The sequence below is a fragment of the Physeter macrocephalus genome, chromosome 21 (assembly GCF_002837175.3).
Source record: "Physeter macrocephalus isolate SW-GA chromosome 21, ASM283717v5, whole genome shotgun sequence".
In the NCBI taxonomy this organism is placed as follows: Eukaryota; Metazoa; Chordata; class Mammalia; order Artiodactyla; family Physeteridae; genus Physeter; species Physeter macrocephalus.
Window position 1 is genome coordinate 43,019,252 of NC_041234.1, and position 16,310 is coordinate 43,035,561.

Sequence of the window (16,310 nt, forward strand, 5' to 3'; positions counted from 1 at the left end):
TAGTTGGTCTATTGTGTGGTTTGTCTTCATTTCTTTGCTTATTTTTTGTATAGTTGTTTTTTCCATTATTGTAAGTGGGGTATTTGTTCTTAGTCTTTGAACAGAGGTGCAACATTAGGAGTAGAAATTGAGTAAAAACTAAGCCAGAAACCCTGAACTAGGGTTAGAGCCACCATAAGTACTCAAGGTATTGTCTTGGTATTTCTTGTTGATCTCAAAGGTGGTCCAGGTTAGGTTAAATGTGGTAGGTGGTGGAAGAAAGGTAAGTGTAGAAGTCATGGCTAGACTACCTAGTCCAGGACCTGACTAGAAGTTATAATAATTTCATCTGTTTCAATTCAGTTTAGGATTGAGGCAAGCTCAGATTTTTAGTTGAGTTCTACCAGGAAATGCAGTTGTGGGAACTGGGGAAATGAGATTGGACCTGACAGTGGAGTAGGAGAAAACCCTGGCTTCAGGACGTGGTTCTATTCTTAACCAGTCATTTGAATTTGGGCAGATCAATTCCAACTCTCTGAGCTGCAGTTTCCTCATCTGAAAAATGAAGATATCATCTGCCTTGTATACCTTAGAATGGTGATTGAAGATCAAAATGAGATGGTGGACTTTAAAGTGCTTTTTATAACTGTAAATTGCAATATACTTGAAAAAGATTATTCTTATTATTGCAGAGGAAAAAGTTATCTTTCTTTTTCACTTCTTTTTTCTTTTCTTCCCTCTCCTACTTCCATCCTACCTGATCATCCTGTTTTCATTACCATTGTATCTGCTACCCATTTTCCAGGGCCAGTGATCCGGGCTGAGGTGGGTGACACCATCCAGGTGATCTTCTACAACCGTGCCTCCCAGCCATTCAGCATACAGCCTCATGGGGTATTTTATGAGAAAGACTCCGAGGGAACTGTGTACAATGATGGTGAGCAGGCAGGGTTTCAAGTAATGTGGGCTGCAGATAATAACAGGTACCTCTAGAGGAAAAATAAATAAGGGACTGAAAGAGAGAAAAGAAGGCAGAATTAACTGCCATGGATGGATGTTATTGAATGAATGTATGATATTTTAGTGAGACAGAGCTGGGATCAATAAGAGACAACTACTTTTAAATAAATTTAAATATATTCTGATTATAAAAATAACACATGTATTATGGAATTTTGATAAACATGGAAAATTATAAAATAAATCAACTTCATTCATAGGTAAAATGCCAATATATTTTATATATCTTTTAACATTTTTCTGTTTATACAAATTTATATATTTATAGATTTGTGATATGTTTTGTATAGTTTGGTATTTTACTATTTTCACTTACCATTATATTGTGTCCATTTTCTATGTCATTATAATATTACAAACATTTTAATGACTATATAATACTCTAACACATAGATTTTACCTTATCCTCTATTATTTGGACATATATGTTGCTTTCACTATTTTTTAATATTGTAAATCATGTTGCAATGAATGAATATATACATTTGGTTTCGACTACTACCTTAGGAAAAAATCCTAGAAGTGGGATTATTGGGTAATTTCTTGTTTTCCCTGAGAATAATATTAACACCTGCCAAACTAAAGCCAAAAATACCAAAAAATACTGAAAGCATAAAGGGCAAACTTACAGACAAATCCGGAGTAAAAGAACATTCTACAATGCAACTGGTCTAGTCTCTTCAAGAAATCAATGCCATAGGGAAAAGAATTAAAGAGACAACACCAAGGGCAACGTGCAAACCTTGTCTGGATGTTAGATGATATTAGGGTATTTTCTTAGGTGTGGTAATGTTATTATGGTAATATAGGCAGATGCTTACTGATGTATTTAGAAGTAAAATGTCATTATACTTGCATTTCACTTCCAAATGATTTAGAAAAAGTAAGCATACACATAGATTTAGATAAATTAAAGATGGCCAAGTCTGTGATAAAATAGATAACCAACAAGGACCTACTGCAAAAATAAATAAATAAATAAATAAATAAATAAATAAATTTAAAAAAAAAAAAAGAGAAAAAAGTTGGCCAAATGTTAACAATCAACTTCAAGTGGTAGGGTAATTATCACACTATACTTTAAGGTTTTTTGTATGTTTGAATATTTAAAGAGTTAGGAACAATGAATGAATAAGAAAAAATAAGTTAAAATCATCCTAAATTATACCACCATATGATAAATTATGCTACAAATATCCTTATGTATGCTTCTTTGCATACTTTTATGATTATTTCATCAGAATATATATTTAAGATGTGGAATTATGTCAGAGGGCACACACATGAAAATTTCTGGTACCTATGTCCAAATTGCTCTCTGGAAAAATTTGCAGTCACATCAATTTGGAGTTCTATCAACAGTTACCAAGAGGGAGGACACATTTTCTTACAACCTCACCAGCAGAGGGCAGCCATTTTAATCATTGTCAAAATGTCAATCTTGTAAGCCAACAACAAGAAAACTCACTGTTACTTCTATTTGCATTAGGTTGAACATTCTTTTCAGTATTTTGTATCTTACTTTTTCTTGTGGACATAAATTTTTTAAGGTTTTTGATACATTCTGTCAACATTTTTTCTAAAATGGTAAGCTTTTTAAGGCTTTTGATACATTCTGTCAACATTTTTTCTAAAATGGTTATTTTCATTTACACTTACCCTTTTTATAGGTGAGTGAGAGGAGTAAGTGCCATTTGAACCACTTATCACTAGAACTGATTATTATAATTTGTAAACTTTTAATTTGACAGGCAAAAAAGTTATGTTTCCACTTGTACTAATTTGATTACTAATAGGTTTGAACATATAAAGTAAAATTTCTGTGCTTTGCCTGACCATGACTTGTGTCTATTTAAGGAATTACAGCCTTAGTAACATATATACACACACACGCACACACATACATACATAACATATACACATCCACACATACATGCATACACATAGAGAGGAAAATATGTTCAACAATTAGAACCATTCAAAGATGAAACAGGCTATGATGGTAGGTAGTGAATCTTCTATCTCTGGATATTTTGAAGCAGAGGTAGGACTACAAGCAGAGATGAATGTATGTTTTTAAGTGAGGGATATTCCAAATAAGTTTTAAAAGTCCTTTCAATCCTTGGATCCTATGAGTTTGGAAAACTGAAACCTAGGGAAATTTAAATTTCCCCAGTTCATATCACAAGTAGTGGCAGAACCAGAAACCAAACTCTAGTCTCTTGACTCCTACTCAGATCTTTTTTAATATTCTATATTCTATGTTGCTGCTTCTCCTACTGCTACTCCAAAATGCCTTTGTAGATTATGATCTTTACTACACTGTTTGGAGATGATGATACTCACTCTAGCCAATGTGAGTAATGAATTCTATGTCTTTTCCTATAGGCTCATCCCACCCTGGCTTGGTGGCTAAGCCCTTTGAGAAAGTAACATACCGCTGGACAGTCCCTCCCCATGCTGGCCCCACTGATCAGGATCCTGCCTGTCTCACCTGGATGTACTTCTCTGCTGCTGATCCCATAAGAGATACAAATTCTGGTCTGGTGGGCCCCCTGCTTGTGTGCAAGGCCGGTGCCTTGGGTGCAGATGGCAAGCAGGTATTGCCATGGTTTCTGGCTGGAAAGCCTGCTGGGAAGAGTATGAGGTTGGGTTGCTGAATAGGAGTTAAGTATGGAACTGGGTTCTAGAAGTGAAGGAATTTTTTTAAAAAGTTATTGAATCAGAAATTAATAGTTGGTGACTTCATGCTATCTTGCATGCTATTCTTTTGTTCACAAACACATATCTTCCTTAGTCCCTATTCCTTTCTATTTTATATTCTCCCAACATCTCCTCATTGTTTTAACCTCAGTGGCCCTTAAACCTTGCTCCTAATTCCTAACTCTGCCCTACTATATTCTTGCCTTCTTTCATATCCAGCCCATAAATCTTAGCTGTTTAACCTTGAGCAAATTACTTAACCTCTCTTTGCCTCAGTTTCCTCATCTACAGTAAAGGGTTAACAATGGAAGAAGGTATCTTGGGTTTCTGTGAACACTAATTAAAATAATCCATATAAAGTGCTTGGCACAGTGTCTGATACCTAGTAAACACTCAGTAAATGTTAACAGTAATAATAATAATATTACTAAGATTAATAATAAAGTAATGGTAAGTTAGTAATTAGTATAATTATTTTTTCTCTTATTTTCTAGCTTCTCCCTCCCCATAGAATCCTCCACCACCCTCTCCCCAATCTCCCAGCCGTCTTTCCCCACTCCTCCCCTTAATTGATTCCAGGCTGTCTTCTATCACACTCGGTACCTCTTCATCAATCTTGTGCACAATCTTGTGCCTCTTCCCTGACCTCTTTCATACATCCCTCCCCTCCAGCCTTATCACTTTATTATAACCCCCTTCACCCACCTGCAATTTGAAGTTACCTGAGGAAAAACTTTACAGCAACAAGCAGCTCTAGACAGGAGATATGGGCTTGGATCTGTGTTTGGAAAAGGAAATGGAAAATAATCAGGGATCATTGGGTTCTGGAGCTTCACAGTCCACAACTGCTGAAACTGTGGTTATTCCCCACTCTGCTTTCTTCCACTGGGACTACAGAAAGGAGTGGATAAAGAATTCTTTCTCCTTTTCACTGTGTTGGATGAGAACAAGAGCTGGTACAGCAATGCCAATCAAGCAGCTGCTATGTTGGATTCCCGACTGCTCTCAGAGGATGTCAAGGGTTTCCAAGACTCTAATCGGATGCATGGTATGGGGAGTGCTTTTACCCTAAGCTACAACTGAGAGAGTATAAGTAAAATCTAGCCTAGATTTAATCATGATCCATTCCTGAAAACATTGATCCTATCGATCAGCTCTTCCCAAGAGACAAGGTACATCAAGGGATTAAACCTAAGACAACATATCTTATACCTAACACCTTCTTGTGCTTTGTTCTGTGTCACACAGTATGGGAGACACTGGAAAAAGATACTGTAAAATGAGGATTGCACACAAAGAATCCGCTAGAGAATGAGGAGAGTAAGCTGGGATGATACCTTTCCAGTCTTATCTCCTTCTTTCTTATCACCCCCTATCCTTGCTTCCCAACCCCATACCCAGCCAAACAGGGATATTTTCTCTATATAGATATACCTTGTACTCTTCTGAGTTCATGCTTTTGTAATGCTTTGTCCTCCGCTTGAAATACCCCTCCTTACATTTTTGCTCTTAGCCAGTGGAAATTCTTCTCATTATCTAGGGCCCTACTCAAAAGCTACCTCCTCCTCATTTCTTATTACTAAGTCCCAGGATGATGACACCCTCTTACTACTATTGTATTTTTATCAGTCTCTTTCAATAGCAAATTCCATACACTCCAAAATATTGTAGTTATTTGTTACGTGCCTTTTGACTTCTGCTAGAGTGTAGTCTCCTTAAAGGTGAGTATTGTTTGTTGTTTATCTGTGTATCCTTTACATGGTCTAATATATAGTAAGTAGTTATTGAACTAGTGAACTACTAAATTAATGAATAGGTGGGTGGGTGAGTGAATTAATGGGGGGGTCATGGTCCAACTTTGTAAAGAACTCTCAGCATTTTGCAATGAAATGAAACTAACACCCATGAAACAATTATAGAATATCCAAGACAGACTATAATTAAGTGCTAAATTATGTGGAACAGCTTTTAAGTGACATAGCTTTAAAAGGAGAACATTAATGAGGAACAATCTAGTTAAAGGATTCCTGGAAGAAGGAAGTGCTTGACTGAGCCTTGAAGTCTGAATAACTTTGCAATCAAACTTTATAGGTAGGGGAAGCAGAATCAAGCAGTTAGCGATGTTTCCATCAGCATCCCAGGGGATTACCAAATAAAATTACTCATTAAAGCTGGTTCCAGTGGATGTAGGAATATTGAAAAGGGATCAGATTCAAGCAGGCCTCCCTGTATTTTTGAGGGGAGTGTGCAGGGTGGGAGAGGGTCAAGAATGAGTGTGTTTTCTTTTGGCTCTATCTCTTGCTTCTCATTACCAGTCAGTTACATCAGTTGGAAAAAGTAATACAGTCTACAAACCAAGTTTATTCCAGTCTGAATTTATTTAGCAACTGATAAGTACTAGGAAACATACAAGGTGCTTGGAAAAATTGATGTGCTTCATGCTAGGTCAATCTAGTGCGGGAGATAAATTTGTAAGTAAATCACTGGATTCTGTGGTAAGTGACATTTCAGAATTTTGTGGGGAGAAAAGTTTCAAGGAAGTCAGAAAGAGTGTAAAAACTCTGCTTTACAGGGTAGATGATATTTGAGCTAGTGCAAGATGGATATGTAATAATTTGCTGTAGAGAGAAACCAGAGGGAAAGTTTATTCCAGGCAAAGGGAACAGCATGTGAAAAATCAACAAGTATCTTCTAAGTGCCTACCATGTTTAAGGCCTTGGGGATACAGAGGCAAATAGAGCTCACAGGATAATGGGGTGTGTGTGTGTGTATGAAAGAGAATGGGAGGATAGGTTATAGGTAGGAGTACCAGAGAGAAGGCTTTTGTGTGGGAGTTCAGGTCAGAGATGATGAGAACCAGAAATAAGGCATTGGGAGTGAAGATGAAAAGGAGGAAACAGATTGAAAGCTGAGGAAGGAACCTTGGGGAACTCCAACACTTTACAGAGGCATGGAGAATGAGTACAAGTTGGAGGAGGAACATTCAGAAAAGTTATAAGAAAACCAGGGACATATGGTACTACAGAAGCCAAGGGAGGAAAGTTTCAAGAAAGTGGGAATAGGAAAGATTAATACTTGTCTGTGTGTGTGTGTGCGTGTGTGTGTGTGTGTGTGAGTGTGTGAAAGTGTGAAAGAGTTGTGGGAGTGAAGAGTAGTTCAGTTTTGCCAGGATGTGAAGTATGGTGGAGGAGGGGCAGCAGGTAAAGCCATAAAGGACAGTAGGGCCCTCATCCCAAAGAGGCAGATCTTCATAAGTAGAACTACAGTGGCTTAGGGAAGAAGGCAGAGGAGTTGAGAATGACTCAGAAATTTCAAGTTGTGGGAAAACTTAGTACAAAGCTGATGCCATGCTGCTGGCTGGTGCCCAAGTAGTCTGGTCTCACCTCCCCATTCTGTCTTGTGTTTTTGTTTTCCAGCCATTAACGGGTTTCTGTTCTCTAACCTGCCCAGGCTGGACATGTGCAAGGGTGACACAGTGGCCTGGCACCTGGTTGGCCTGGGCACAGAGACTGATGTGCATGGGGTCACGTTCCAGGGCAACACTGTGCAGCTTCAGGGCATGAGAAAGAGTGCAGCCATGCTCTTTCCTCATACCTTTGTTATGGCCATCATGCAGCCTGACAACCCTGGTAAGTGCTTTAGCAGCTGGCCCTAGGCTGAGAAACTTTATTGGGCATTGGGCTGGGTGAGGTGGGGTGCTGGTGAAGAGAAAATAAAAGTCACGCTGAGGGTACTTGGGAATTTTTAAAAACAGTTGTGTCTTCTCCTTCCTCAATGTGTATTCCATGTTTTGGTTATTTGGATTCTCTTCTCAGTCGCAGGCAGAATAAAGAGCTGAGGAAGCTCTTTTCTGAAACAACAGGAGAGAAGTAGGGATGCTGCCCAGTATCAGAGCAATTCTTGTATAGGCAGAGGGTAGACTTGGTTGCATAGACCCTTGGCCATGTAGAGATTCTATAGATTTAACCCTTGCATTGGAAAAGAGGTCCATGAGATGTACCTATAAGTGCTTCCAACTCTGATATTCTGTGAGGATTTTTGCAAACTTCTGGTGGGAGTGGGGGGTGAAGTGTGCTGTAACAGTTGCAGCCTAGGAACCAGAACACAGGAACTTCTAGTCCAGGCTCTTTCATTAACTTGCTGTACAATATTTGTCTAATTACTTCCCCTCTCTGTAGCTAGATTTCTTCCTTTTTTTTTGTTCATTCTTCCTCCTCTCTCCCGCTCTTCCTTTCTTCTCTTTCTTCCACTGTTCCTCCTTCCTTCCCTCTCCTCCTCCCTTTCCCTCTCCCTATCCTTATTTCATGATGAAATTTGACTAGAATGTTTCTTCAGATTCCATCTGTGTCTGATATTTCATAATGTAGCAGTAATTTCTTTTTTTTTGTATATTTTGATTATGTTTTTAGCATCTTTATTGGAGTACAATTGCCTTACAATATTCTGTTAGTTTATTCTGTATAACAAAGTGAGTCAGCTCTATGTATATATATGTCCCCCAAACCCCTCCCTCTTGAGCCTCTCTCCCACACCTCTACGTGGTCACAAAACACTGAGCTGATCTCCCTGTACTATGCAGCTGCTTCCCACTAGCTATCAATTTTACATTTAGTAGTGTAGATATGTCAGTGCTACTCTCTCACTTTGTCTCAGCTTAACATTCCCCCTCCCCGTGTCCTCAAGTTGATTCTCTACGTCTACGTCTTTATTCCTGTCCTGTCCCTAGGTTCATCAGAACCTTTTTTTTTTCTTTTTACATTCCATATATATACGTTAGCATGTGGTATATTTTTTTCTCTTTCTGACTTACTTCACTCTGTATGACAAAATCTAGGTCCATCCACCTCACTACAAATAACCCAATTTCGTTTCATTTTATGGCTGAGTAATATTCCATTGTATATATGTGCCACATTTTCTTTATCCATTCATCTGTCGATGGACACTTAGGTTGCTTCCATGTCCTGGCTATGGTAAATAGTGCTGCAGTGAACATTTTGGTACACAATTATTTTTGAATTACGGTTTTCACAGGGTATATACCCAGTAGTGGGATTGCTGGGTCGTATGGTAGTTCTAATTTCAGTTTTTTAAGGAACCTCCATACTGTTCTCCATAGTGGTAGTATCAATTTACATTCCCACCAACAGTTGAAGAGTGTTCCCTTTACTCCACACCCTCTCTAACATTTATTGTTTGTAGATTTTTTGATGATGGCCATTCTGACCAGTGTGAGGTGATACCTTATTGTAGTTTTGATTTGCATTTCTCTAATAATTAGTGATGTTGAGCATCCTTTCATGTGTTTCTTGGCAATCTGTATATCTTTGGAGAAATGTCTATTTAGGTCTTCTGCCCATTTTTGGATTGGGTTGTTGTTCTTTTGCTGTTGAGCTGCCTGAGCTGCTTGTATATTTTGGAGATTAATCCTTGTCAGTTGCTTCGTTTGCAAATATTTTCTCCCATTCTGAGGGTCGTCTTTTCATCTTGTTTATGGTTTCCTTTGCTGTGCAAAAGCTTTTAAGTTTCATTAGGTCCCATTTTTTAATTTTTGTTTTGTTTTTATTTCCATTATCTCTAGGAGGTGGGTCACAAAGGATTGTGCTGTGATTTATGTCATAGAGTGTTCTGCCTGTTTTCTTCTAAGAGTTTTATAGTGTCTGGCCTTACATTTATGTCTTTAATCCATTTTGAGTTTATTTTGTTTATGGTGTTAGGAAGTGTTCTAATTTCATTCTTTTACACATAGCTGTCCAGTCTTCCCAGAACCACTTATTGAAGAGGCTGTCTTTTCTCCATTGTATATTCTTGCCTCCTTTATCAAAGATAATTGACCATATGTGCGTGGGTTTATCTCTGGGTTTTCTATCCTGTTCCATTGATCTATACTAAAACAGAAATATAGTAATTTCTCTTTGCAGTGCCTAGGGTGTATTCTTTTTTCCAGGCAGTAGGTGGCAATAGTGTTTGTAAGAAAAATCTGTCAGTTAAATGCAGTTCCCACTAATGCTTTATTTTAGTTCTGTAAATTCCATTCATATTTGAGAAAAAAATCCTCAAACAAAGCAAGTTTCCTTGACAAATTAATAATTTCAGCCTGGCACTGGGTTTGGCAAAAACTTGACATGAAACAGGTCACTTGGGTCCTCACTTCTCCCCGTCTACCTAGGATACTTTCTTGGTCAAGAAGATTTGTTGTTAGCAAACTAGAAATAACCATTAATGGGGCTGAAAGGAACAACAGAATTAAGTGCTTGTAGTGAGTGCTAGGGTGGGGAACTTCTGAAAAAGAAAGACCCATCTCTCTAGCCTTGGTCCCAAAGTCAAACCCTACATTTAATATCCTTCCTATGAAATTAGCCAGGCTCCCTAGCCACATCTATATGCCTCTGTGGGGCTCATTCTTACTCTGGATGAGTGAAATTATTTTTGTGCCACACAAAGGCCCAAGGAGAGTGACTGTAGATGTCTTAAAAACATGGGAGGAGAGGCAGTGAATGGGTTTATAACAGTAAAGGCTTAAAAGGTTAATCTTGGTCAAGATTCCTGAGTTTTCTTATTAGAAAAAGCCCAAACTCTTTTTACCTTTGCATTTTCCAGTACTTTCAAACTCTCCTCTTTCTGAACAATCCTCGAGTCATAAAATGTTGGAACTGGTACAGCCTCTTCGAGATCATTTTTCACTTATTTTGCTAATGGGTGGAAGAGACAGAGATCTGGAGGGGGGAAAATGATTTTCTCATGTTAGGAATGTCAGCTCTATTTTTTTTCCCTCTTGCCCCTTCTCCATCAACCCCTGTTCATTCTTACTCCTAGGTAATCTCTTTAATCTGAAGTCTCCTTCATTCTACCTTGAGAATTTAGTCTCTGATTAGGACTGAGAGAGACCATTTTGAGTAGCTCCCTAAAGACAGGACAAAATTACCAAGTTAATGGAAAAGCCAGAACCAGAATCTGGCTTTGGATTTCTAGAAAAAGGGGTAACAATGAAGATTGGTAAATATAAATATGCAATTAAGCAGCTTGGCAGATGACTTAAAACATCACCATCGAGATTCAACATATTGTTTGCTGGAGGCTTACAATTATCTTTAACAAAACAGAGAAAAAATTCCAAGAAAAAATGCAGCAAAATGCTAGGAGTGTGAGTGTTGTGGGTTTATTGGTGACTTTTCAAAATCCTGTTTTTGCTTTGCTTTAAATTCTAATAATATTTTAATTTCAAATATTAATTACATTTAATAGAAATGATGATTTTGCACTTAAAAATGTCCCGAATAATACACCTCAGCTTTTCCAAGAGAACCACTGATACTAGAGCTTTGATAGCCAGGGAAAGTGGCAGAAAAAGAGGCTAGAGCTTGTAAGGTGCTATTTTCCACCAACTTCATGTTAGATTTCTCAGCAGCAAAGAGAACATTTATTACTGCTCTGGTCCTTCAGAGTTTCTTTGTTCCCTTTCACCATTGGAGCTCATTTTTTATTCATTTATTTTTCTGCCTTTCCCACACTCTTTTCTTTCCCCATTGCTTCTTCTCCCTTCTCCCATTTTTTCCTCTTCCTCTTTCATCCTTTCTTTTTCTTTTGCTTCTCTCATTATTATATCTCTCTTCCCTTTCCCTCTTCTTTCCTTCATTCTTCCCTTTTTTCATCTTTTTCTCCTATCTTACATTTTATCTTCCCTTCTTTTCATTTTCTCCTTGCATTCTTTTTATCTCTCTTCTTTCTTCCTTTCCTTCTTTCTTCCTTTCCTTCCCTTCTCTCTCTTTTTTTCACTTATTTTTTTTCTTCCTTTGATTTTGCTCTGGACGCGCAGGCTCAGCGGCCATGTCTCACGGGCCTAGCGGCTCCGTGCCATGTGGGATCTTCCCAGACCGGGGCACGAACCCACATCCCCTGCATCAGCAGGCAGACTCTCAACCAATGCGCCACCAGGGAAGCCCTGGTTTCTATTTTTTATTTTTGTTTTTAATCTTCTTTTCTCCTTTTTCTTTTATCTTTATTTCTTTACCTTTTCCCTTCTTCCTGTTTCTTTTTTTTTCTTTTTAAACATCTATATTGGAGTATAATTGCTTTACAATGGTGTGTTACTTTCTGCTTACCACTACTGTAATCAAGACACAGAACTGATCCACCACCATAAAGCTTTCCCTTGTGATATTGCTTTATGCTCTCACCCTCACCCCCGCTCTACCACTGTCTCCAACCCCTGGCAACTACTTATCTGTTCTCCATATCAATAATTGTATCATTTCAAGAATGTCATATCAGTGGAATTGTACCATACGTGACCTTTTGAGATTGGCTCTTTTCACACAGCATAAAGTCCTTGAGATCTATCCAAGTTGTTGAGCTAGTTTCTTCCTTTTTATTGCTAAATAGTATCACTGATATCACCACTTTTTTTTAACATCTATATTGGAGTATAATTGCTTTACAATGGTGTGTTACTTTCTGCTTTACAACAAGGTGAATCAGTTATACATATACATATGTTCCCATATCTCTTCCCTTTTACATCTCCCTCCCTCACACCCTCCCTATCCCACATCTCTAGGTGGTCACAAACCACCTTTCTGATTTCCCTGTGCCATGTAGCTGCTTCCCACTAGCTATCCCCCCTATGTTTGGTAGTGTATATATGTCCATGACACTCTCTCACTTTGTCACAGCTTACCCTTCCCCCTCCACATATCCAAAATCCATGCTCTAGTAGGTCTGTGTCTTTATTCCCATCCTACCCCTAGGCTCTTCATGACATTTTTTTATTAGATTCCATATATATGTGTTAGCATATGGTATTTGTTTTTCTCCTTCTGACTTACTTCACTCTGTATGACAGACTCCAGGTCCATCCACCACACTACAAATATCTCAATTTCATTTCTTTTTATGGCTGAGTAATATTCCATTGTATATATGTGCCACATCTTCTTTATCCATTCATCTGTTGATGGACACTTAGGTTGCTTCCATGTCCTAACTATTGTAAACAGAGCTGCAATGAACATTTAGGTACATAACTCTTTTTGAATTATGGTTTTTGCAGTGTATATGCACAATAGTGGGATTGCTGGGTCGTATGGTAGTTCTATTTTTGGTTTTTTAAAGAACCTCGATACTGTAATCCATAGTGGCTGTATCAATTTACATTTCCACCAACAGGGCAAGAGGGTTCCCTTTTCTCCACACCATCTTCAGCATTTATTGTTTCTAGATTATTTGATGATGGCCATTCTGACCGGTGTGAGATGATATCTCATTGTAGTTTTGATTTGCATTTCTCTAATGATTAATGATGTTGAGCATTCTTTCATGTGTTTGTTGGCAATTTGTATATATTCTTTGGAGAAATGTCTATTTAGGCTTTCTGCCCATTTTTTGGATTGGGTTGTTTGTTTTTTTGTTACTGAACTGCATGAGCTGCTTGTAAATTTTGGAGATTAATCCTTTGTCAGTTGCTTCATTTGCAAATATTTTCTCCCTTTCTGAGAGTTGTCTTTTGGTCTTGTTTATGGTTTCCTTTGCTGTGCAAAAGCTATGAAGTTTCATTAGGTCCCATTTGTTTATTTTTGTTTTTATTTCCGTTTCTCTAGGAGGTGGGTCAAAAAGGATATTGCAGTGATTTATGTCATAGAGTGTTCTGCCTATGTTTTCCTCTAAGAGTTTGATAGTGTCTGGCCTTACGTTTAGGTCTTTAATCCATTTTGAGTTTATTTTTGTGTATGGTGTTAGGGAGTATACTAATATCATACTTTTACATAAACCTGTCCAGTTTTCCCAGCACCACTTATTGGAGAGACTGTCTTTTCTTACTGTATATTCTTCCCTCCTTTATCAAAGATAAGGTGACCATATGTGTGTGGGTTTATCTCTGGGCTTTCTATCCTGTTCCATTCAACTATATTTCTGTTTTTGTGCCAGTATCATACTGTCTTGATTACTGTAGCTTTGTAGTATAGCCTGAAGTCAGGAAGCCTGATTCCTCCAGCTCCATTTTTCGTTCTCAGGATTGCTTTGGGTATTCGGGGTCTTTTGTGTTTCCAAACAAATTGTGAAAGGATTTGTTGTAGTTCTGTGAAAAATGCCAGTGGTAGTTTGATAGGGATTGCGTTGAATATGTAGATTGCTTTGGGTAGTAGAGTCATTTTTACAATGTTGAATCTTCCAATTCAAGAACATGGTATATCTCTCCATCTATTTGTATCTTCTTTAATTTCTTTCATGTGTGTCTCATAATTTTCTGCATACAGGTCTTTTGTCTCCTTAGGAAGGTTTACTCCTAGATATATTTTTCTTTTTGTTGTAATGGTAAATGGGAGTGTTTTTTTAATTTCACTTTCAGATTTTTCATCATTACTGTATAAGGATGCCAGAGATTTCTGTGTATTAATTTTGTATCCTGCTACTTTACCAAATTCATTGATTAGCTCTAGTAGTTTTCTGGTAGCATCTTTAGGATTCTCTATGTGGAGTATCATGTCATCTGCAAACAGTGACAGCTTTTCTGCTTCTTTCTGATTTGGATTCCTTTTATTTCTTTTTCTTCTCTGATTGCTATGGCTTAAACATACAAAACTATGTTTAATGGGAGTGGTGAGAGTGGGCAACCTTGTCTTGTTCCTGATCTTAGTGTAAATGGTTACAGTTTTTCACCGTTCAGGATGATGTTGGCTGTGGGTTTGTCATATATGGTCTTTATTATCTTAAGGAAAGTTCCCTCTATGCCTACTTTCTGCAGGGTTGTTATCATAAATGGGTGTTGAAATTTGTCAAAATCTTTCTCTGCATCTATTGAGATGATCATATCATTCATCTCCTTCAGTTTGTTGATGTGGTATATCACGTTGATTGATTGGCATATATTGAAGAATCCTTGCATTCCTGCAATAATCCCACTTGATCATGGTGTATGATCCTTTTAATGTGCTATTGGATTCTATTTGCTAGTATTTTGTTGAGGATTTTTGAATCTATGTTCATCAGTGATATTGGCCTGTAGTTTTATTTCTTTGTGACATCTTTGTCTGGTTTTGGTATCAGGGTGATGGTGGCCTCATAGAATGAGTATGGGAGTGTTCCTCCCTCTGCTATCTTTTGGAAGAGTTTCAGAAAGACTGGTGTTAGCTCTTCTCTAAATGTTTGATAGAATTCACCTGTGAATCCGTCTGGCCCTGGGTTTTTGTTTGTTGGAAGATTTTTAATCACAGTTTTTATTTCAGTGCTTGTGATTGGTCTGTTCATATTTTCTCTTTCTTCCTTGTTCAGTCTCAGCACGTTGTGCATTTCTAAGAATTTGTCCATTTCTTCCTGGTTGTCCATTTTATAGGCCAGGTTGTCCATTTTATTGGCATACAGTTGTTTGTAGTAATCTCTCATAATCTTTTGTATTTCTGCAGTGTCAGTTGTTACGTCTCCTTTTTCATTTCTAATTCTATTGATTTGAGTCTTCTCCCTTTTATTCTTGATGAGTCTGGCTAATGGTTTATCAATTTTATTTATCTTCTCAAAGAACCAGCTTTTAGTTTTATTGATCTTTGCTATTGTTTCCTTCATTTCTTTTTCATTTATTTCTGATCTGATCTTTATGATTTCTTTCCTTCTGCTAAATTTGGGGGTTTTTTGTTCTTCTTTCTCTAATTGCTTTAGGTGCAAGGTTAGGTTGTTTATTCGAGATGTTTCCTGTTTCTTAAGGTAGGATTGTATTGCTATAAACTTCCCTCTTAGAACTGCTTTTGCTGCATCCCATAGGTTTTGGGTCGTCGTGTCTCCATTGTCATTTGTTTCTAGGTATTTTTTTATTTCCTCTTTGATTTCTTCAGTGATCAGTTCGTTATTAAGTAGTGTACTGTTTAGCCTCCACATGTTTGTATTTTTTACAGATCTTTACCTGTAATTGATATCTAGTCTCATAGCGTTGTGGTCGGAAAACCCCTTGCCGAGCACAGGCTCCCGACGCGCAGGCTCAGCGGCCATGGCTCACGGGCCCAGGCGTTCCAGGGCATGTGGGATCCTCCCTGACCGGGGCATGAACACCCGCCCCCTGCATCAGCAGGCAGACTCTCAACCACTGCGCCATGAGGGAAGCCCTGTAGTGTCCTTCTTTGTCTCTTGTAATAGTTTTTATTTTGAAGTCTATTTTGTCTGATATGAGAATTGCTACTCCAGCTTTCTTTTGATTTCCATTTGCATGGAATATCTTTTTCCATCCCCTCACTTTCAGTCTGTATGTGTCCCTAGGTCTGAAGTGGGTCTCTTGTAGACAGCATATATACGGGTCTTGTTTTTGTATCCATTCAGCCAGTCTGTGTCTTTTGGTGGGAGCATTGAATCCATTTTCAATTAAGGTAATTATTGATATTTATATTACTATTCCCATTTTCTTAATTGTTTTGGGTTTGTTATTGTAGGTCGTTTCCTTCTCTTGTGTTTCTTGCCTAGAGAAGTTCCTTTAGCATTTGTTGTAAACCTGGTTTGGTGGTGCTGAACTCTCTCAGCTTTTGCTTGTCTGTAAAGGTTTTAATTTCTCCATCAAATCTGAATGAGATCCTGCCGGGTAGAGTAATCTTGGTTGTAGGTTTTTCTCCTTCATCACTTTATATATGTCC

The 16,310-nt window shown here is 38.0% G+C and overlaps 1 protein-coding gene across 2 annotated transcripts in view; it reads left to right on the plus strand.

The window, feature by feature from the left end:
* The window catches only part of HEPH (hephaestin), a 98,949-nt gene that overhangs the window by 32,543 nt on the left and 50,096 nt on the right, over positions 1-16,310 (plus strand). For both annotated transcript variants that reach the window (XM_024116544.2, XM_024116546.2), the window contains exons 8-11: positions 785-916; positions 3,388-3,599; positions 4,600-4,750; positions 7,119-7,331. In XM_024116544.2, coding sequence (XP_023972312.1) covers positions 785-916; positions 3,388-3,599; positions 4,600-4,750; positions 7,119-7,331 — 708 coding nt within the window. The remainder of the gene's footprint in view (positions 1-784; positions 917-3,387; positions 3,600-4,599; positions 4,751-7,118; positions 7,332-16,310) is intronic.